This window comes from Cryptomeria japonica, chromosome 7, assembly GCF_030272615.1.
Source record: "Cryptomeria japonica chromosome 7, Sugi_1.0, whole genome shotgun sequence".
Classification (NCBI taxonomy): Eukaryota; Viridiplantae; Streptophyta; class Pinopsida; order Cupressales; family Cupressaceae; genus Cryptomeria; species Cryptomeria japonica.
Genome location: NC_081411.1, coordinates 195,323,474 through 195,347,180, shown reverse-complemented (window position 1 = coordinate 195,347,180; position 23,707 = coordinate 195,323,474). Strand labels below are relative to the sequence as shown.

At 35.3% G+C, this 23,707-nt stretch overlaps 1 protein-coding gene and 1 long non-coding RNA gene across 2 annotated transcripts in view; one reads left to right on the top strand and one right to left on the bottom strand.

Annotated features, from left to right (window-relative positions):
• Nucleotides 1-20,780, top strand: part of LOC131056345 (uncharacterized) — a 53,428-nt gene extending 32,648 nt beyond the window's left edge. Inside the window, exon 8 of the long non-coding RNA XR_009108612.2 lies at nt 19,862-20,780. This is a non-coding gene — a long non-coding RNA (uncharacterized LOC131056345). The remainder of the gene's footprint in view (nt 1-19,861) is intronic.
• LOC131056344 (wall-associated receptor kinase 2) lies at nt 4,255-7,638 on the bottom strand. The gene is made up of 3 exons (XM_057990696.2): nt 6,663-7,638; nt 5,998-6,180; nt 4,255-5,753 (listed from the first exon to the last, which is right to left on the bottom strand). The coding sequence occupies exons 1-3, from the start codon at nt 7,552-7,554 to the stop codon at nt 4,561-4,563; spliced, it is 2,268 nt and encodes a 755-aa protein (XP_057846679.2). The 5' UTR covers nt 7,555-7,638; the 3' UTR covers nt 4,255-4,560.
• Nucleotides 20,781-23,707: the final 2,927 nt, after the last annotated feature.

Sequence of the window (23,707 nt, the reverse complement as noted above, 5' to 3'; positions counted from 1 at the left end):
TGCTCATGGTGGGGATTTTTACACCAAGGTGCCTCATTTTCTTGCGATGAGAGCTGGGGTAAGTTGAAGCCAAGTGTCCTACAATAAAGCATCTTTGTAGCAAAAGGGGAGACCATCATAGTTGAGTGTTTGAGTCCAGGAGCTATCCCCAACAAGCTGGACAATATCCCTAGCAAAATCCTTAGAGGTGTTAATGTCCATGAGAATGCAAGCATAAATAGTACGGCCATAGTTTATTGTCGTGGCATCTTCCTTCAAAAAATGGTCAAGAGTATTGTTGATAGATTCAAAACAAGTCACTTTCCAAAAGTGGGGAGGAAGATTGGGAAGTTTGACACGAATAGGTGGGATACTCAGGGGTTCTATAAACAGGTTGAAGGTAGGAAACCAAGTTTTAAGAGAGAGATAATGCTTTCTCCACATCTAAAATCCACCATTCGAAAATTCCCTAGAACAAGGATAGAATTCAATCTTGCCCATAGTGAGGGGCCTCTAATTCTCCAAAGCCCATTTGTTTAGATGAGAGGATGATTTGTAAAGTGTTTTCATTATCTAGCACCCTTGCCCACAAATAACAATTGGGGAGGAAGGAGAGCAAGACAAGGGTTTACCCCACTAGGAGGGTTGAGCAAGCCTAATGGAAGGTGAGAAACACCATCAAGGAAACCAAACTGTACAACTCTAGGATAATAAACCTTCACACTATCCGTGTTGAAGCTAGAAGAATGCACAACACAAACATCAGGAATAGGGGCGTTGCCAACACGAATTGCAGATTTGTTGCAACACCATAAGAAGTGGGAGCCACAAGAAGAATAGTACACGAGATGGTGCCATGAAGAGAAACCGACAAGGGTTTATAAGGGAGATGAGAGCTATTTGATCATTGGTTGCCCTTGACACAAAGAATTTTATGATTATTAAGAACATAAGAAATACAAAAAATAAATAATTGTCAAACGATGAAATGAATTTCACTAAAGTATAAACTTATGATTCACTCTAACAATAAGTTAAAAGACCAAAACAAATGTTCTATGAATGTCCTGGGAATGTAAGAAACATAAAAATATGCTTAATTGTCAAACATTTATATGAAATTTGTTAAAGGGATAAAAGTAATCATTCAATAGCATTGGAAATGTGTAGATGATGGTGGAAAAGATAATTTGTTAGATAAAACAAACGAACATGTAGTTTTGCTGTTTATTATTGTATTTCATATAAAGGGATAAAAGTAATCATTCAATAGCATTGGAAATGTGTAGATGATGGTGGAAAAGATAATTTGTTAGATAAAACAAATGAACATGTAGTTTTGTTGTTTATTATTGTTATTGTTTTGTTGTGTGGAACATATTACATGCACATTATAATATGTGTGTATTTATTTTGATTTTGATTGGAAATTACCAAACTTGAAGTCTTCAATTTGGTTTAAATATTCAATCCTATTTAAAAAATATGAATCTTAAGCATACTCTCCATCAAGTTCACATATTTTAAGACATTATTATAGAAAAACATCACTATGACATCGTGCATCAAAGCTTTCTAACCATCTATTTTTTTTTCGAACATCTAAACATATGAAGGTTTTTATTTTTTATTTTTTTTACTACTATTGTCTTTTTTGCCAAAAAAGCATATATTATTTTTCTATGCAATTTTATTTTGCTCGTCCAAATTAGAAAAAAAATGCATTTTCACATTATACATTTCAATCTGCACACATTGAAACAATTTAATGTTTGATTTTTCTCCCCCAAAATCATGGGGGATATTCTCACTTTTTCATTTTATAGGATGCGTTTATTTTGAAAATTAGTAAAGAATAATGTATTCATAAAAAACTTAGTAAAATACACACTAATATATGATCTTAACAAGTTTGCAAAAACTTATTGGAACTCAAAACATTGTAGGGATGCTATGATACTATGTTATATTTTTGGATAAAAAACAAGATCAATTTGTGTGGTCTCAAAATTTGACCCTCTTAATATCCACCATTTAAAAAAATAGTTAAGAGATTAGATTATGAATATTTATTTTTATATCTGTGTCAAAATTTGATGATAGGATTGTCAAATTTTTCATTGATGTTAAACTTTTGCTGATTTTTAAAAAAATGGTCACTTTTGACACCCCTTTGGCCCTTCATTTCCATGCACTTATTCATTAATGTGTGCAACAAATAAATTTGTATCATAATTAAACCCTTCAACTTTGATTGTGTTTTGTTAATGAGATCTTGTACCTTATGTTTAAGACATGCAAGTTTTGGTATAATAACCTGTAACTTGATGATAATTATAAAATACTTGTTCATTCTATGATCTAAGAAATGCTTTTTAGGATCTAATGGACCATGGGAGGGAGAGTATGTAAATTATCATTTAACAAGATTTGATGAACAACATCTCTAGAGTCTTGAAGTCTAATAAAATTCCCATAAGGATTTGGTTTGAAGTAAAAATGAAAGTTTTGCAACTTGATAAACATGTTCTTTTATGTCATTACGTTTTGAAAGTTGTTTAACTTTTGATATTTTAAAGTCTAAGGAGAATTTTGATTAGAGGTTCAATGTTTAAAGGCATTTCATGCTAGCAATTTATGCGTCATTAGTTTTTACATGTATGCATAAGTCCATGAAAGAAGAAAAAATATTTAATTAAATATTGTCTTGGACTATTTCAAGTAGCTGCTGAATAAATATGTTCTGATATTCAAAATCATGTAAGAGAATGATTATTTTGGAGCATAAAAAATGGAAATTTATAGGTTGACAACTATCACTTTTTTTGATCAATAAAAGGCCGAAGCCGCATTTTATTTCATTTGTAAAATTTTTACAAACTCCATTCAGTGTGGGCACCGGTAGGAAAGAATGGAGCTAAGAAAACCTCCGGTCTAGCCCAGATCCCTTAGGGGATCAGATATCAGAACAACTGAAATTTTTTTTACAATTCCTCAACTGAGGGAGATGACTGTCTTAATAAGACATTTTAAGTTTCTTTTTGTGCATAAAATCTCGCACCAATCTCTGGATGTACCCGTCTTCACACAAAAAAAGGAGAAGCCACTGATACTCCGAGCTTTGACTTTAGGACCTGAATCCTGCATCTGCAAAAACCTTATTGCAACATGCTTTGTCAAACTGTTAGTAGCATAGTAAGCATGATAATATGTAAAAATCCTTCAATGAATAATAGCATCTTTTCAATTTTATGTAAGAGGATTGTAGCCTGGATAACCCTTAGCTTGAGACCATTTTCACCTTTTAGGATTCAATTTAAGAGATTATCCAGGCTACAATTCTGCCTACACTAATGAGAAGTGTCAATTTCTTAATCACTCTTAACACAGCTTACATCTGAAACTCCATAGCAAAAATAAATTAATATGCCATTGTATGCACATATAAACTATCACTTTATGGTTCATGTTCACTTTGAATTGTTTTAGGAATAGAGGGAAATAACTTTGTTAATAACATATCACCATAAAAAAATTTATACATCTAAAAACATATGTTCTTAGATTGGTGTTGGGGTTATGATTTTCATCACACAAAAAAATTTAGGGGCCATTAAACTCATGAGGAGTGGATATTTCAGAATGTCAAGAACTAATAGACAATGTCAAGAACTAATAGTGTATGTCTAGCATCTCTAAATTCATCACTATTGACCTTTTGAAATTTCTATCCAATTCTTTGTCCTATTTTTCTATTTTATTGGAATGCATCTAGGGTGGAGTAAGAAATGGTAACCTATGAAAGTTGAGGACAACTAAAATGTGTGTGAGGGTGAGTATGAGAGCTGAGGGGGTTCGATGAAGTGATGGCTTGGGATAATTGCTTGGAAGAGGAGAGGTAGTGAAATGCATTTAGGTTATGTGATTGAGTGTTGGATATTGAAGTAGCATGGCTTAATGGGGTGACAATGGGTCAATAGTGATAGATTAAGAGGTATGAAAGTGTGATGTATCATTTGGGTAAACAGAAATCTTAAGAGTAGTATAATTAAAAAGTAAGCTATAATGAAGGTAAGTGGAAAATGGATAGATAGATAAAATTAGATCTACCAATTTTAATAAATGAAATATGCTTGAAAAGTCTCTAATCTAAATATCATATTAGCTAACATATCATGAAAAATTACCCCAGGATTTTCTATAATAACCAGAGTAACAAGTTCACTTGCAAAGTCTTGCTGCTTCAAATGAGCCTCGTGTTCATCATCCTCGGTATTCTCATCAAATATATTTCATCTTTTATTTATTTGTCTATGCAATAAAAAAATATTGAAAATTCCTTTTCATCTGTTTTGTACAGTCATTACAATCCCCAAAATATTTGATCTTACATCGATGTGGTATGCTTGCTAACTGAACGGTTAGAATTCGCAATAGATGCTTATTGTGATGCAGCTTCAAAGATGTGCGCCCCTATGCTCTAACACTGGTATTTGCACGTCCATAGACCGGAGTCTTAAATCATGAGGTACACTGCAGTGTGTTAAAATAGACTAGAAATGATTTGCTTTTCCGAATGGTTCAGAGTAGGCTCGACATCTGAATCAGTGCAGTGAAGGGCTCCTCCGACGTACGCCCCACTGTGGATGGAAAATCGTAACTCCTGAATTCGGTTGACGTTTGTGATGCTTTTTGGGAAATGCTTGTCTGCTCAAATGTTGCATAGTCACTCTCATGGAACTTTGTCTTTCTTGTGCCACCTCTTATCCAAACAAGTTCCTCCACCACCTCTTTCATGGACGGTCTCTTCCTCCTTTCCAAATGAAGGCATACTTTTGCTAGCCTTGCCACATCTTCCATCTGTTGCAGGTTTTCGTCCTCCAATGCTCCGCTATCTAAGATTTCTCTGAGGCGGTTGTGGTTGAGTCTGGCAAGAAAAAGAGTAGATAAATTCCACTCCTCGCTGATCCTTTCTACACTCAGGGGTTTCAGACCTGTCAAAAGCTCAATCAGGACAACACCAAAACTGAATACATCACTTTTGTCAGTCAGCTGATAAGTTTGGAAGTACTCAGGATCCAAGTAACCTTTTGTGCCCATTATATTGGTGGTGTGATGTGTATTATTGGAAGTTGAGATGAGACGAGAAATCCCAAAGTCTGCAACTTTGGGAGAAAATGTCTTATCCAGAAGAATATTAGATGACTTTACGTCCCGGTGGAAAATGGGTTGAGATGCTCCAGAATGCAGATATGCCAAAGCCTCCCCTGTCTCGATTGCAATCTGCAGACGTGACTCCCAAGGCAAAGATATCTCTTTGAATTGTAAATGTTCATACAGTGTTCCATTCGGAACAAATTCAGATACCAACATTGGGAATTTAGTCTGGATGCAGCACCCTAATAACTTCACTATGTTTCTGTGATTTATTTGGGAGAGAATTGCAATTTCATTAAGAAATTCATGGTCATCCTCTAGATCTAAAGCTTGCTTGGACTTTTTAATGGCCACAAGTGTACCATCCGACAGAATGCCTTTGAACACAATTCCGAAGCCACCACTTCCCAATACCATTTCCTTTGAATAATTATTAGAAGCTTTTGCCAATTCATCAGCAGAAAACATTCTCAGGCTTTCTCTACCTCCTCTAGAGGCGAGGTGTTGCTGCAACTTCTGATAATACTTGGCCTCCACAAGTTTCAAGTGGCGTTTCTTAAGCCACCAAACCAAAAGAGACGCTGCTACACAAACAACTGCAACTGAAGAGACTGATCCTGTGTATTTTACCAGACCGGACGTTGAAACAAAATTAGAGTTGGCAATGTAATAAGTTCTCTAGTATTATCCACTTCAACAATTAAAGTAAAATTGGGCTATAAAAAAATCATAAGTACAGAGATATGATATGTAGTTTAGATTAGATTTGTTTAGATGTTATTTATTAATATAATTTAAACTGAACCATCTAAATGAATCAAAATTTAAAATACGTTGCTTAAACGAAAGTCTGAAGGTTACCTATTATTGCAGGAGCGGCAAATTGATTTGAGTCTGATGATTGACATCTTGTCCCGTTTTGAAGGCCATCTCCACTATAATCCTTTGCACATGAACAATTGTAAGAACCAGGCAGATTATAGCATACACCCCCCTGCGATGGTTCAACACACTGATCCAAGTGTCGATTGCATTCATCCACATCTGTACATCCATTATTATCATCATTCAGTGAGATGAATCTAGTGTAATGAAGTAAGGCCCCATCATATGGGAGCTTCAGGATCTGGGATTTAATGAAACAAAGATGAATCTAGTGTAATGAAGTAAGGCCCCATCATATGGGGGCTTCAGGATCTGGGATTTAATGAAACAAAATATAAATATGTTACAGGGTTAATTATAATTTTTTTCAGCAGCCCCTACTTTTTAATTTGAAGAAGATATTGTTAAAGATTTTTTCAACTACTTATGAATCATCTAAAAATTTAAGTTCTCAACAATTTTTTTTCTATTATTTTATATCTATTATAAATCGTAAAATTCACAAACCTACCCTAAACTTCCGTAAATTTCAAAATCTTAAATTTTGAAACTTAAACAAAAATTCTTGAAAACACTCCAATAAAATATTCCATGGTACCTTACCCTAATGGTGCTAAATTGAAAAACTGTGGAAATCATACCTGTGCAACCGGTGCCGTTAGAGTAACCAGTCCCTTCATAGCCTGTAAGACATTTACAGACATGGCCGCCCCCAATTGCGTTTGAACATTGAGCAGTCCCTGCGCAAGAGTAATTTGCTGTTCCTTTGGCCGTCAAACAATCTCCATGGCCGATGCCCCACTCGAGGCGGAGGCCGTAATGACCGCCGCCAATGGCACCATATTGATTTGGAGGTAAGGACCATGTAACTGGATCAAGAATAGTGGAGAACCCACAAGCAGTATAAGCCGCATAACTAATTCCCCCACCGGTGAAATTAATAACCCTCTGTTTTCCTGGAATTCCAGATTCACAACACCCATATGTGTTGCAGTATTCTGGATCATACTGATTTAGACATGTAGTGGTTCTACAGATCACTTCCCCACCATCAACCTCATTATTATAATTCCCATTATAAACTCTGAAAGAACCTTTTGATCTGCATCCAATGACCACGAATTTGTTATTGGAGGCAATGGTGAAGGGGCCATCTGCAGGCAACTCGAACAGCACAGAGGCATCATCATTCCCACTACAGGACATGGCTTTTAGAGAAGTGGAATTTATGATGAGAGATCCGGTATAATCGATGTTCAGTATCTCAAACTCTGTCTGTGTACCATTCACACCAGCTTCAAGAAACAGACCGCTTGAATTCCCATTGTCTTTCTCCCTGCAGCTGATCTGAAAACCTGGGTATCCACAACTTGGATTGTCTATCCAAAATGGGTAACTCACATTTTGCGATCCACAGAATTGAATATTGCATTGTGAAACAGCAGAAGCGGCCGAATACAACCAAATAATTAATACACAACCCACCTGCCAAGGCGTTTGTAGAGTGGACGACTTTTTCTTTCCACACGCCATTAAATTGAAGGGTGCATGGCCAATTGTTGTACTATTTAAAGAGGGCCATCTTAGACTGGGTTCGGTCCAAAATGTCTGCTTGGGAAGCTACCTGGGTATACTGCTTCAAAGCTGCTTATTTAATTTATAATATGAATAAACCGACTCTCTTAAACATTATGCAAGTTTGAAGTCAATTGATAACAACGTTTAATATTATATTTATATATAATTTTAAAAAGTGTATAAAAAAACCTATTTCTAATTAAAAGATAAGTTAGTTCAACAATCATGTGAAGAGGATCTTATGTGACTTAACTGTTCTCTGTGTAAGAATTGTAAAAGATAAGTTCGTTTACATACGAATATATCTATCACCGATAGAATTTGAGAGAGATTTTTTTGTAAGAAATAATTTTTTTTTATATGCAATGAATGCTGATATCGACTCTTGAACGTTGCCAGCCTTACTTATATTCATTCTATAATTTTCTATAAAGTCAAACTCGTTAATCAAATTATTATTCATTTTAACCTGCACGCCTCTATATCTCACTCTTTGACATTTGAACATTAACTGAACGGTTCAACTGCGTGATTTTTTATTAGTGCCCACCCACAGCGGAAGAGCAGTATAAAATGAACATAAAGCTGAAAAGATCGGACAGTTATCAATACTTAGAAAATTTGATATAAACTTTTACAACTTTGTTGAATAAAAAAAATATGTCAACTTTTACAACTTTTACAGCTAGACTTGAATCAAAGTCAATAGCAGAGGTTTCTAGAAAGTTTAGGTGTAATGCAATGCTATGCTAGGAGTGCCTGGAAACCATCAGAAGTTATTTGAGCTTCTTTAGGAAATTTCACTTTATTTCCTATTTAAACGATTCATTCTTTCCAGAAGCGTGAAAATTCATTGCAACGTTTTATAGTGCTCCAAAAGACCTGCATTTTTTTACATATAGTTATGGTTTGTTTCTTTTTATTTTGTAAAACTTGGAAGACGCTTTGATTTTTTCAATTATTGACATTTTTTAATTATCGAAGGGTGTAAAGTTATTAGCAATCTTATCAAGTCAGAATGTGATTATTTATGTGTAAAATAAATTGTAATGGAAAAATTTAATATTTAGTTTAATTTTTATTAGCAATCTTATCAAGTTGGAATGTGATTATTTATGTGTAAAATAAATTGTAATGGAAAAATTTAATATTTAGTTTAATTTTTATTAGATTATATTTTATTTTGAGAAAACGAATTAATATAACTATATATTGATAATATTATATTTTTATTTTATTTTATCATTTATCTATTTTCACATATTTTGGTATGTTATTCAGATTTGATTATATTTTTATATATTTTGTTTATTGATAATTAAAAAAAAAAAACTTAATTAAAAGTGGAAATTTTGCTTGGCTCGAATTAAGTGGGACTACAACTAGGGATCCATCTCCCCAATCTACATGGCACCAAAGAGCAAAGACCCATCAATAGGTCGTCAATTTAAGTTTTTTATTTGACATTCATGTCATGTGAGCAAGGCAACAGATTGAGCAAACCCACCTCCATTGCTCACTTGAGCCTCTTCCCCTGCACCTCTTTTCACCCTTTCCCTTGCTCAGAATCACCTCAATAGAAACACAAGATGAAACTCCTATGCCCCTCACCACTCACTACAAAAGTAAACCAGTATGGCTACCATTTTTATCTACTAAAGAGCAACCACCACCTTGTACGTTGTCCCTGTTCTTTGACACCACCCCTTTGTCCCTTTTGAAATTGAAGAGTCTAATCTCTAAATGCCCTTTGCTATTATTTCAGCCTCCTTGCTTGCAACATCTAATCTCATATTTTCCATTTTATCAGCTCTTGCATTTCCCTTCATCCTGCAAGATAGCTTCTTCCTTTTCCATTGAATAATGGTGGGGGGATACTTCCCTCCACTAGGTAGCCAATCCTTTTGTATTTTTATTGACACACTTGGCATCCATATGCTTGTTTGAAAGTATCTTCTGCATCTAAAGGGGATTATTTCATAATCCACCAATTGCACTTAGATCCCCTTCGTTGATTTCACAGAAATCAACAAGAGGAGCTATTAACATATCCATCTCTACTAAAATGCATGCATAGATAGTATCCAAATAACCTAGAGAGCCCTCATTGACCCCCAAAAATTTCCCCAAAGTATTTCTTTTAGTTTTGAAGCTAGATTCAAACCAAAACTGTAATGGTAATTTGGCAGTCTTACTCGAACAACATTTTTTTTAAGACTATGATTGTGTTGAAGGCAAGATACCATGGTTTCAATGAAAGTATGTGCTTCTCCTCCCAGCTCTAGAGATACTAACAAAGGATTCTCTTCCTATTTTGCACATTATCAAACACCACCACAAAAAAGCCATGAGCACCAGGGTAGATCTACACATCCCCCTCCAAAATAGGGCCCTAACACAATAAATCACTTTTGTAACTTTGCCAAGCTCAACCAAAAACCTTGAAACCTCCTAATTAAACCCATCAGAGCAAAATATAATTCATTCTTCTTCACTTCATCAGTCGTCTTAGCATCAAAACACGTAGCAAGCCTATCATCTATAGGCTCACCTCAAAAAATGGGCAAAGCCCTTTGGAATCCTTACTCCAAAAACCCTCTCCTAAATCGCCCATTTTAGCCTTTTCTACATGTGGCTTTTTCCCACATTGTCATTCCATCTTCTTCCAAGCAAAGTTATCGCCATTATGAGCGGAAGAAGCACCACATTTTCCACCACCTCTCTGTAAAGACCTGCCATCAATAGGAAGAGAACTAGCCACAAAGTGGGAACCAAAGCCTCACCCATAACCACTTGAGGTTCCTTAAAATCATTGTGTAGTTTGAATGGCATCTCCATGCGTGCAACCACCTACATAACCCTAGCAGAGGGAAAGGAAAGCAACAACGACATCCTCTTTCTTTCTCCAATGATACTTAAGACCTAGACCTAAGGATTAATCTGTATTATTGAGATAAAATATTTGATTAAAATATGAGCAACAAGAAGTTAGTTAATTGACAAAAGGAAAGAACTCCTACACTTTTGACTTTACAAAGTCAAGAAGGATATTCTGAGAGGTCTATTATGAAATAAATATAACCAAATGACAACACATTAGGTCTTCAATTAGCCACACACCATGCATACAAATACGTGTACTTTTGATTTTGATTAAAATAAGCAGTAGAACAAGGGTGTTGACCCTATACAAACTTAGGTTGAATAGGCCATTAACAGTAGGTCATAAGACCATTGTTAGCAAAAAAAAAGGCCAAAACAAACCTTCAATAACACTAGCAGTACAACTAGGAACCCAACGCAAGAGTGGGAAAATATTTCACCCACAACTCGAGAAAGAGTTTGGGGGCGAGAAGAATTACCTTTTCTCCTACAACAAACAACAGTCTAGACAATACCACTATTAGGAACATCATTACAAGTGGGATCATGAGGGGAAATTCCCTTAGAGGGTTTGTTGGCTTTTGGAGTAGACTTTTGACCAACTGTGAAAGGTTATTGCAAAACAAGCACAATAGGAGTAAAATTCATAGGGCCAAAGGAGGCCACACAAGTAACAAGAGGAGTAGGATCCACGAGGATTGAGGAGGCCACAACAACAGTAAGAGGCACCACTTCATTCTAATAAATTTAAACCAAAATTAACTTAACCAAAACTTAATGCTTAATACCGGTAAACCAAACTTTATGTCGATAGACAGTTTTGTCAGTTAGATGCAGTATCGATAAAGATTAATGCATGAAACAGAAAGACAATAACATCCACAACACATAACACAAATTATTTGTACGTGGAAACCTTGTAAGGGGAAAAACCACGGTGGGAAGCCTTACCCACAATCAGATGATACTACTGCAGATAGTATGTGTACAAAATGAAGTCTGCACATGCAGAAAGGCCAACTGCCTAGAGCTCACTGCTCAATCACAAAATGGGAGTCACACTTACTACAAATGGATGGTTAAATCCAATGATAATGTACTGCACAAAATAGCATCTTCATATGTTGAATTCAGTATCGGTTTAGCTCTGATTTTCCTTCTTCAAACCTTCCTTCAATCTTGAATGATGTCTACGTGTATAGCTTTGCTTATATTCGCATATACCTTATTACAATCCTTTTTCCAATCCCATTTCAATCTCACAAATGAGATCTTACATTTATACCATAACCTAAGACCAATTGAGTAGGTCGGCTTACTAAAGATATTACAATAAAATTAATTACAAATGAATCACTATCCGATGTATCATGTCGGCTCAATGCATTTACAATAATAACAAATCATTTTCATGATGTGTCATGCTGATCTGAAATAGATATGCTTGCTGGTGCATAACCTGGACCTATTTGCTGGTAACAGCAAATATACAAACCCGAATAGACCAATGAACAAATCACCATAACAAAGTGTCCAAACAATGTCTTCGACATAACCAAGTAGTCTCCAAGTCATTCCAAGTGTCGGTGAACAATATAACCTGTCGGTGAACCAAATATCGGTGACTGTGCATAAGTCACTGACTTGTCGGTGAACATAATCAAGAGTCTCCAAGTGCTGATAAGAGTAGACAAGTGTTGACAAGTGTTGACATCAATGACAAAACCATATCAACATATCCAAAATACCAACAATCTCCCAAAGAGATCATTAACCAGAAACCAAAATATAGATATAGAGAGTAATAATCAATCTCTCCCCAAAGTAATAGTCTCTTCCCCAAGGGATAATGTGTTTTTCCATAGATATCTCTCCCCCTTTGACATCAAATGCCAAAGCAATACAAAAACCAGATTCAAATACAAAATACCAACTACTCCCCCTGAGAAGTAGCTCTCCTCATCAAAGTCGGAATAAGAGATTTCTTTGTTAATTCTGTCGGTTGATGACAAACATCAACTGTCTAAATTTCTACCGGTGGGGGTAGAACTCCAAGCTGCTCTTTGAGATATTCAAAAGTCTCCTTAGGCAAAGGTTTGGTAAAACTATCTACAATCTGCTCTTTAGTATTCACATAAACCAATTTCACTTTTTTTGCTTCAACATTCTCTTTTAGAAAATTGAATTTGATAGAAACATGTTTAGTCTTTGAGTGGAATACCGGATTCTTAGATATATCAATTGTTGCCAAATTATCACAGTAAATAGTTATAGGTTCCTTGCATTTTACCTTTATGTCTTTCAACATTTGTTTAATCCATAATACTTGTGTGCAATTAGTTGTTGTTGCAACATATTCCGATTCTGCTGTTGATAAACATGTGCAACTTTGTTGTTTACTCAACCAAGAAATTAGTCTGCTACCAAGAAAAAAAGCTCCACCTGTGGTACTTTTTCTGTCATCTACATCTCCTACCCAATTTGCATCTGTGTATGCACATAAATCAAAGTTTTCATCTTTAGGATACCATAAGCCAAGATTTGTAGTGCCTTGTAGGTACCAGAAAATCCTTTTTACTGTAGATTCTTGATTTTCTTTAGGATTACCTGGAAATCTTGAAACAATACATACTGCCTTCATAATATCAGGTCTTGTTTGTGTCAAATACAGTAAACCTCCTATCATAGGCTTGTACCTAGTTGGATTAACAGGTGTTGATTCATCCTTCAATGATAATTTATCAGTTGTAGTCATAGGTGTGCTTACCGGTTTAGAGTTCTCCATGCCAAATTTCTTTAGTAATTCCTTCAAGTACTTAGATTGAAATAAGAATATACCTTTATCAGTCTGTGAAATCTGCAATCCTAAAAAGAATTTTCTCCCCAATCATAGACATTTCAAATTCTTGCTGCATTTTATTAGAAAAGTCTTTACATAATCCATCTTTTCCTCCAAAGATTATATCATCAACAAAAACTTTTATAACCAAGATGTGATCATTAGTCACTTTGTAATATAGATTGTTGTCTGCATTACCTTTAATGTATCCAATCTTCAAAAGATATTTGTCCAATCCAGCATACCAAGCTCTAGGAGCTTGCTTTAGTCCATACAAAGCTTTTCTTAACCTACAAACCATATCTTTGTCATCTGTCAATGAAAATCCATCAGGTTGTTCAGTGTAAACTTCTTCTTCAAGATCTCCATTCAGAAATGCACATTTAACATCCATTTGATATACTTTATAGTTCTTGTGGGCTGCAAAAGCCAAGAATAATCTGACTGCCTCAATTCTAGCTATCTGTGCAAAGGTTTCATTATAGTCAACTCCTTCTTTCTGTGAATATCCCTTACACACTAATCTTGCTTTATTTCTGATTACCTTGCTATCTTCATTAAGTTTATTTTTGAATACCCATTTAGTTCCAATTGCATTTTTGTCTTTAGGCCGGGGAGCTAACGTCCATGTGTTATTCTTTTCAATTTGTTCCAATTCATCCTCCATAGCTTTAATTCAATATTTATCTTCACATGCCTCATTAACTGATGCTGGTTCAATTTGAGAAATAAGACATACCTCTTCATTTGGCAATCTTCCTCTAGTCATAACTCCTTGATACTTGTTTCCAATTATCGGATCTTCAGAGTGGTTCAATCTTACATACTGGGGTGTTTTTACTTCTTGTTGTTCCTCAGTCATTGTGGAATCCTCAAATGATGTCGGTGTGACTGGATCAACATTTTGTACCGATGTACTTATTATAGGTTCATTTGTTATTATCTCTATTGCTGGTTCGAAGTCCATGTGCCTTGAATTTCCTCTAAACTATTCATCAATCTTCACATTTGCACTCTCAATAACTTTTTGCAATCTCTTGTTAAAACTTCTATATACCTTGCTCTTAGATGAATAACCAAGAATTATTCCTTCATCACTTCTAGGATCAAATTTGCCAATATAATCATCTTTTCTAATATAGCATTTACTTCCAAATATTCTGAAATATTTAAGAGTAGGAGTAATACCAAACCATAGTTCATGAGGGGTCTTACCGGTTTCACCTTTGATGTGAACTTTGTTGAATGTGTAGACTGTTGTATTCACTACTTCTCTCCAATATATATGAGGTAGGTTTGCTTCTGATATCATGCTTCTAGCTGCATCCAAAATGTATTCTTACCAGTTTCATTCTCTACCATCACCTTGAATAGTTTGAATTTCCCAAAAGCTTCTGATTTCTCCTTGAGAAAAGTAACCCACACATTCTACAATAGTCATGAATGATTAGCATAAAATATCTATCTCCTTGTAAACTTCTAGTTCTTGAAGGACCACATAAGTTAGTATGAATTAAGTCAAGAACATTATTGGATTTTTCTGGAATACTTTTAAAAGATACTCTAACTTGCTTTCCAAATTGACATTCTTTACATATCAGATTGTGAGGTTTAACAATCTTAGGTAAATCTCTTACTGCCTTAGTTGTACTGATTTTCACAATGCAATCAAAATTTGCATGACAAAGTCTCTTATGCCATAATCGACTTTCATCAATATGAGCAATCAAACATGCCTTCTCATAGTTATTCAAATGAAAGATATTACCTCTAGTCTGATTACTGGTTGCAATTTCTAAGCCAGTTCTATTTATTATTGTGCATTTACCATTCTTGAATTGTAACTGAAATCTTTTTTCAACTAATTGACCAACACTCAAAAGATTATGCTCCAAACCTTCAACATAGTAAACATTATCAGTATTGTGCTTACCATCAAAAGATATAATCCCTTTTCCTTTGATTATAAAAGCTTTATCATCTGCAAATCTCACTAGACCTCCATTGTATTCCTGAAAGGTTAAGAATTTACTTCTATCACCAGTCATATGATGTGAACATCCTGAATCAATGATCCATTCATCTTTATCTTCAATTTTAGCTGCCAGGGCCTGCTCTACTGGTTGAACAACAGGTGCCAGTGGATCTTCTATTATAGCAACAAAAGCCCATCCATTGTCTGTCGGATTCTCATTAGAATCATCAATAACTCCTTCATCAGCATAGTAACAAGATTTGTCTCTATTTTTCTTAAATTTGTATCTTTGATATTCAAGGTTAGGCGTATATGTTCTTTTAGCTTATTCTTTCAATCTTGCATGTCTATCAGGACACCTAGAAGCCATGTGACCAACTTTATTGCAGTTAAAACATTTAAAGGGTGTTTTACCTTCATACTTACTTCCAACTGGACCTTTAGGCATTTCCCTTGCAAATAGTGCTTCAAGTTCTTCTAATTCTTCATTTTCTCTCTTGCTTTCTTCAAGTTCTCTTGCATAAAAGGATTTGCAATCAGATTTGTCAAATGATGATGATGATACAGATGATGTTAATGCTTTGAAAGCTAAATCTGTCTTTATTGTAGCAACAAGACCAAATTGCTCAAGTTCAAAAGCTGAAAGTTTTCCAACCAAAGTGTCTCTAGATACTGATGTATTAGGCATTGTTCTCAATTCATTTATAGCAGTAACTTTTATTTTATATGCTGGTGGCAATGCTCTTAAAACTTTAGAAATAATTTCATCTTCACTTAAGGTTCCTCTACAACATTGTATACCCAAAACAATTTCATTTACTCTTTCCATAAAAGGAGAAATCTTTTCATCTTCTTCCATTTTCAGATTTTCATACCTGACTCAGAAGCATTCAAGTTTTGCAATTGTGATTGTGGAATCTCCTTCATTCAATGTTTCCAATTTGTCCCAAATAGCTTTAGCAGTAGATCTGTCTAATAATCCCATGATTTGTTAATTTGACAATGCACTCAAAAGTGCTTCTCTTGCTTTGCAATCATTTTCCTCATCTTTAGCCAAGGTTGGTGGAATAGGTTGACCTTGAGTAGGGGCAGTATAACCATTCTTTGTAACATCTCATATGTCCTTTCCAATGCAATTCAAATGTGTCTCCATCCTGATCTTCCATATGCCATAGTTAGTTCCATCAAGTTTAGGACTGTCATTCCTGAAATAGTTAGAAGACATTGGATCTCTTCAAGCTGTTAAACTTCTGCAAAAAGAGGACTAGGCTCTGATACCAATTGTTAGGCCCCGGAGACAACTGAGAATGGGGGGTGAATTAGTTGTTCAATAAATTTAAACCAAAATTAACTTAACCAAAACTTAATGCTTAATATCGGTAAACCAAACTTTATGCCGGTAGACAGTTTTGTCAGTTAGATGCAGTACCGGTAAAGATTAATGCATGAAACAGAAAGACAATAACATTCACAACACATAACACAGATATTTGTACGTGGAAACCCTGTAAGGGAAAAAACCATGGTGGGAAAACTTACCTACAATCAGATGATACTACTGCAGATAGTATGTGTGTACAAAATGGAGGTTGCACATGCAGAAAGGCCAACTGCCTAGAGCTCGCTGCTCAATCACAAAATGGGAGTCACACTAACTACAAAACCATATCAACATATCCAAAATACCAACACTAAATCATACAAGCTAGAAACTAATATAATCTAAAAGTAAGAATGAAGAAAGATGTTAAAATAAATATTTGATCGATTAGCCCTTTACGACTGGTGCTTGTCTCATTGGCTAACAAAATCAACAATTTAAAAGAGATAGTGATATTCATGTGAATTTGAAACATAGAACAAGAAGTGTACATGCAAATTAAAGTCATAAGAGGCAATCACATAACTAGATCTACTTTGATAATTGATGACTAAGAGAAACCTCATGTCATTATGAAAGTGCATCCCAAATACTATGAGTAGGTTTTATAGTTTTTGTGATAGAAAACAAATAAAAAATGATAATGCCAACAAATGCGACTTTACAGGCACATACACTATGCTTCAAAACATCTTAGTTAGGTATGGAGACATTATGGGTAGATCTTTGCAAAATGACACCTTCTCTACACTCAACACAAACTTATCCCTCAACACTCTAAATTGTGACATACAACATTTGATTGCCCTAGAACACACTATAGATAACTCTATATAAAATCAGCCACATATCTTTTCTCCTAAGAGGAACATGTATATAGGGCTAGCCAAGATCCTCAAAGATACTAACACGTGTTGAAATCTCTTACACTGCATTCCATATGTTTTCTTAAAATTCAATAAACAAATATGAGAACAAGTATTGAATTAACTTCAAAATTTTGTGTATATGACTAGATTTAATATCTTTGTTATGATAGGAAAAAAATCTATGGGTAATTAATTTGTGTAGGAACACAAGGATAAGCCTTTTCAATTATACATTTAACCTTCTAGTAGCATGTAATCCTATTGGTTCTTAGAGCCAAATAAATGCTAAAATGGTGTTGAATGAACAAAAAATAGACTTATTAGTGCTAAATATTTTCCATAGTGTTAAAATAGTGTACATTAAGACTATTTAGAATAATTAAATGATCCTAGTCATGTAGGAAATAGAAAACTATAAACAAAGTAGCTAACTAACATACATAAGAGTTGGTTCTAACAACTACATAGAAAACAAAATTTGCAAGTAGGAAATAGGAAACAAAGTCAAGCTATGAAAATAGATATTGATGTGCCTAGAATATGCTTGATTTGATGTTGGAATGGATCTTGGAAGGTTTAAAAAAAATGAATTTTAGTTTTTTAAAAAATAAAATAAAATTGGAGACAGACTAATATATCACATAAACTCTAGGACAAACTTCTAATTGATGTTTGGAGTACTTTGTAAAATGTCACATATTAGGAATTAGAATAATAGAAAAACTAAGTACTATTATAGATCTATACAATATGAGAGATAGGAGTAAAACTAGAGAAATTTAACTGATAAAAATAGAGTATGAAAGATAGAATAATGTAGATAATTAGCAAAGGTCACAAGTGAAATATGGAGGGTTTATGATTAAATGTTAAGAGTGTTGCCAAAAGCACATAGCACTAGAGGGTAAAATTAACCATTTTCAAAATTGCATAGAATGCTTCACAAGCCACTTGCAAGCACACTTTTGTAACATGAACCTTAAAAAATTGAAATGTTTGTAGGGGAGTTACCTCATTCACCCCCCTTGTAGGGTATTCAAGCAAAATCCACATACTCAAATAATAAAAAACATGTAAAACAGATCTAAGTAATAACAATGGGGATCACTTGACCATCTACGCTTCCAATTCTAATTTTGATGACTCTTCCCAAGCTTCTTCTTTTGGTTATTCCTACTAGGATCATGATGAGATTCTTGATTCAGGTGTGGCCTTATCTTACCTTGTGGACCCCATTTGGGGAACGTACTAGTTTGTGCTTGCAACTTGTTTTGCATGTTGTTTCTGCTTAGCTCTTTTTTCATGGGGATGATGCGTTGCCTTGTCTTGTCCCCTTTATGTGTGTTGATAAGCTCTCCATGGTAGTTAACCCTCGTGCTTTCTCTTGTGTTTGAAATTTGGATGATATAATTTCTTGGGTTTTTGTTTGTAGATAGAGGAAAGGTCTTTATTGTTCCTCTTTTTAAACTCATACTCGAGTTGTGGGTGAAAGTTGTATGCACTCTTGATGTGGGTTGTTTGTAATTTTCCGCGTGTGTTGTAAGTGGCCTATTGATGGCCTATTTAACTCTGTCCTTGGTTTGTTGTAAAGGGTCCAACACCATATCTTGTTGCTTAATTTAACAAAACAATGATAATTGAAAGCATGAAAATTAGAACCTGGGTGGATGTAAGTCTAATGTACACCCATATGCTCACTCTTGCTTGCCCTGCCTCAATGTTTCTTATTTTTGTATTAAAGGTCATATGAATTTAATTACTATTTGATGTGATTGTAAAATGAATATGCCTTGCTAGATTACATGCCTCAGTGATAATTATATGTTGCTTCAACCATGATTTGTGATGTCAAATTTGATGCTCTCCCTTGAGAGTGCATAAAATATATGGGTGTTTGACCAATGGAAGGATGTGGAGGAGAACATTGATTCACTTGGATTTCTCATTGTACGCAGTCCTTGTGGTCATGTTAGTGACCTTGTGACTCTTTTGGTGTAAATAAAAGTGTTTCCTTTGTTTACCCAATTAGTTGCAAATTCAAATTGTTGGTGATTCTATACTTTTATTGTGGATGATCTCACATAATGTTAGGTTGATTTACATGTCTTTATTTAACTATAGTTCATTTGTATTGAGTCTTTTTCGATAATGCTTGTGAGTGCTTGTGGAAAATTGTATTCTTGTTTTATAATTTTGAAAATATATTTAAATTATGATGCCTTATATGTGTTGTCAATTGCATATATTTAAGTTACAAGTGTTGGATTAATTGATTATGTGTTGCATTGATGTTTTGTCATTGATGTCAACACTAGTTAATATGGTTGGTTATCGACATCGACAGACAAGTTTTGGCTACCGACAGATCTAGTGTTACCGGCAAATGAGACTATCTATTGGACACTTCCGATATGTTTGGATCTATGGGATATGTTTGATTTCATGTGGTACGTGCCCCTGGAGCATGTCTTGCTCAGTTGGTATGGACTTGGTAATTAGATGCTATCATACACTCTGGTAAACCCTTACCAACATTGATTCAAGGCTTTACCGGCAGAGCTTTCATTGAGGAATCTTGATAGGATGCATAAGTGGTGTTGGTGCAACTTCTAGATGGATTTCAGGATGCTGAAGAAGTTCTTTGATTGCATTTCAACTGCTTGAAGACATTGCTTTGGCGTGGTGGACCCAGAATAGGTTTGGTACCTATCTAGATTATGGACCAATGTCATGATAACGTGTTCTCTACGCGTTACTGGGATGTTTTATGGATTCGTTATTGTTGTTTTGGTCTTGAGCCGACATGGCATATCATTGTAAATGGATTTATGTATTGATCTTATTGTAATATCTTTTAGGTGGCCGAAATAATTGGTTTAGGCCTTAGGGTTTGTATAAATAAGAGGTAGAAACTCTTTGTAAAGTATCATGGTTATTGAAAAGGTCATGGTCAAGGATTGTAATGTGTGAATATTGTAATATCATTCAGGCAGAGGATTTGGTCGATCATTGGTGATCGAATTGGGATTAAGGAAGATGATTTAGTCCTCCAGTATTGAGCTTAACTGGGATTGTAATCAGGCATGATAGATGTTATCTCTGGTAGTTCACTCTATTGGATTGTTGTCCATTTATCTTGAGAAGGTTGTATCCTCTCTGTAGTCAGTGAGACTCTTTTTGTAAAGAGCAGTATGCTCTAGGCATTGTGCCTTCCTGCATGTGCAGGCCCCTCATTGTAACACATACTTTATGTAGAAGTATCATCTGACTGTGGGTAGGCTTCCCACTGTGGTTTTACCCTTTTCGGGTTTTCCACATACAAATCATGGTGTTATGTGGTGTGGTTGTTTTGCATTGATTATTTGTTTATTTGTTAAGTTGCAGTGTTTACCAGTACTTAATTTGGTTAAAGGTTATAATCTGTTAACAACTGATTCACCCTCCCCCTCCTCTCAGTTGTTTACCGGTTATCCTAACAAGTAGTCATTTAAAATAATAGCACTAATAATTTTTAGAATGCTTTGAGTTCCTACAAAATGTTGTCTTGCTAGTAATGGGTAAAGTTTATGTTTTTCAATGCTTTGTAATGCATGGTGAATTGAATGGATTTAAATTACATTTAAACATTTATAATAAATACATTATCATTTTTAGAATGCTTTAATTGCTTGCAAAATGGTGATATGTTTTTTATTAAAATAAGCAGCAAAACAAGGGTGTTGGCCTTGTATACAAACAACTTGTGGGTGGTATAAAAGGAAGGCAACAAACAAGGGTGATAACCCTATACAATCTTAGGTCGAACAGGCCATTAACAATAGGACATAAGACCACTATTAAAGGCCTGCCAAACCAACAAAACAATAGCAGAGTGCTAGGAACCCACCTCAAGAGTGGGGAGCATCAACACAACTTGACTCACTAGTACATTCGGAGCTAATTTCTGACGGCCTATCGTCGGAATTTTGATTGCTTTTCATCGGATTGCCGACAAATGAAGCCATCAAAAACTCGTCGTCGAACTTCCCAATGATGCCATTTAACATCGAAATTTCGACGACATCGTGAACTCTTCTTACGGTGGCCATGATCACTCCTCCGGTCAAAAATGTTGTCGAATGGACGTCAGAATTCCAACGCTCCCCCATGAATATGCATCGACAATCGTCCGACAAGGAAGTGCCATCGTGCATACAACATCCTCGCCGGATGTTTCTTTAGTTGGCGTTAGAATTCCAACGGCTACCAAAAACTTTGCACCGATGAGAATGTTGTTGGTCTGACGGTTTGGTCGTTGGTGCAAATTTTAGTTGGTGTCGGAATTCTGACAGCTATTTATTTAAAAAAAAAATTAAAAAAATTGATTATTCCGTACTATGACTGCAACAGGGGGTAGCGACCAGTCAATTTGATTATTTCGTACTGTGACTGCAGCAAGGTAAGGCATGTGGTATCAGCCAGGTGTTTACTTAATGTAGTTTGACTTACTCGAGTGGAGGTGTTTTCCACAGTCTAGATCCTCCCGAATACTAGAGTATCATGCTGGAGGGCGGGTGTTGTCTACAGTCTATTTCAGGTGGTGTCCTCATCGATCTACGCATACCTTTGTTGGGGCAGCCAGGAGTGCTATTAAAATATATATATACAGTTACCAACTATCTCTATACATACACCATCTCTCTAAAGTATATCCAGGAGTGGTTCTCCTTATCTACTCGTAAAGCACACCTAATTGATATGTACCACAAATGGTATTTTATCCCCATTAGCTACTAATAGGGGGCATAAGTTTCAAGTTAATATGAGGCGTGCCATGGTTGAGATGGTCCAACTCCTAAGAGGACTGTATGAAACACTGAGTACTGGTAAACCTATTAATAATGGGATCAAAGGGAGCAGCTCTGGTGTTGATAGGGAATTAGCTAACCCAAATACAAGAGCCTTTAAAGCCAATTTTCTGGAAAAAGAAGGGACAACACCAATGGAAGAAGAGCAACCCAATCAGGGAGATGAAACGACAAGACTTCATGATAAATACAATGCCCTAAGTTTTGGCATATGAAGAGACACTTCCTTTACAAAATAGTATGGGATGAAGACAAGGAATGGGCATAGGAGGAGAAGATGTGATGAGCAGCCCCAAAAGGACATTCAACACTGCTTTGGAAAGATCACCATTCCCACCTTTATTGTATCCGATAGCTCTTCAACAAGAGCTTGGTTGAAAAAATTGGATGCATGTTTCCTTTTGAATCCTAAGTTTGAAGAAGAGGCCATCAAGTTTGCCAACTTGCATCTTGAAGGGATGACTCACAAATGGTGTTATCATGGCATGATGGCCCAAGAGAAAGATTCAATCACTACTTTAGAAGATTTCAGCGAGACATTGATAAAGCGATTCGATAGAAAGGATAGAGAAATTCATTTCAAAAAGCTAGCACAACTAAATCAAGAGGGCATAGATAAATAGAGAATACATAAGATTTTGAAGGAGTGGCGAGACTAAACCAAACTTAGAATCGCAAAACCTAAGGGTCAGACCTAGTGTCTCGGGGGCTCATCACAAATGGCCTTGCCTATGTGAAGGCACAAAGACTTTGTAGTTCTTGAAACTATTTAAAACCCATTTAACATGATGGTATATAAAGCAGTGGGTATGCAACCCTTTCTAGGGTCCCTTTACCCTAGATAGTTTTCTCGTCGGTTGCCACCCACTTAGGTGAAACAGAGACGATGACCTAGCTAAAACAAAAGGTCCATCTATAACCCATAAACCAATGTTGATTGTAAAATAGTGATAAAAGTAAAACCAGTCTATATGTTCATCCATGGATTATCTCTACCACACTTATGTGATCTCCCAAGAGTTATAAACACAATTTTGATTCTTACAACTCTCATGATAAGAATGACTCTTAAATCATACAATTTTCAAGTGATATAAAGTACATGATTATGCTCATATCTATAAAACATGATCATTAACCAATACTAGTTACCCCCTAATGAATACCCCACTCAATTTGCATCATGGCATCATATAATAATGTTGATAATCAAAACAAGATCAATATAATATACCTAAATTTGACATCATTTCAATCATCTAGTAGGAAGCAATGGTCCTAAAACCATCATAATAAATCAACATATGACATTAC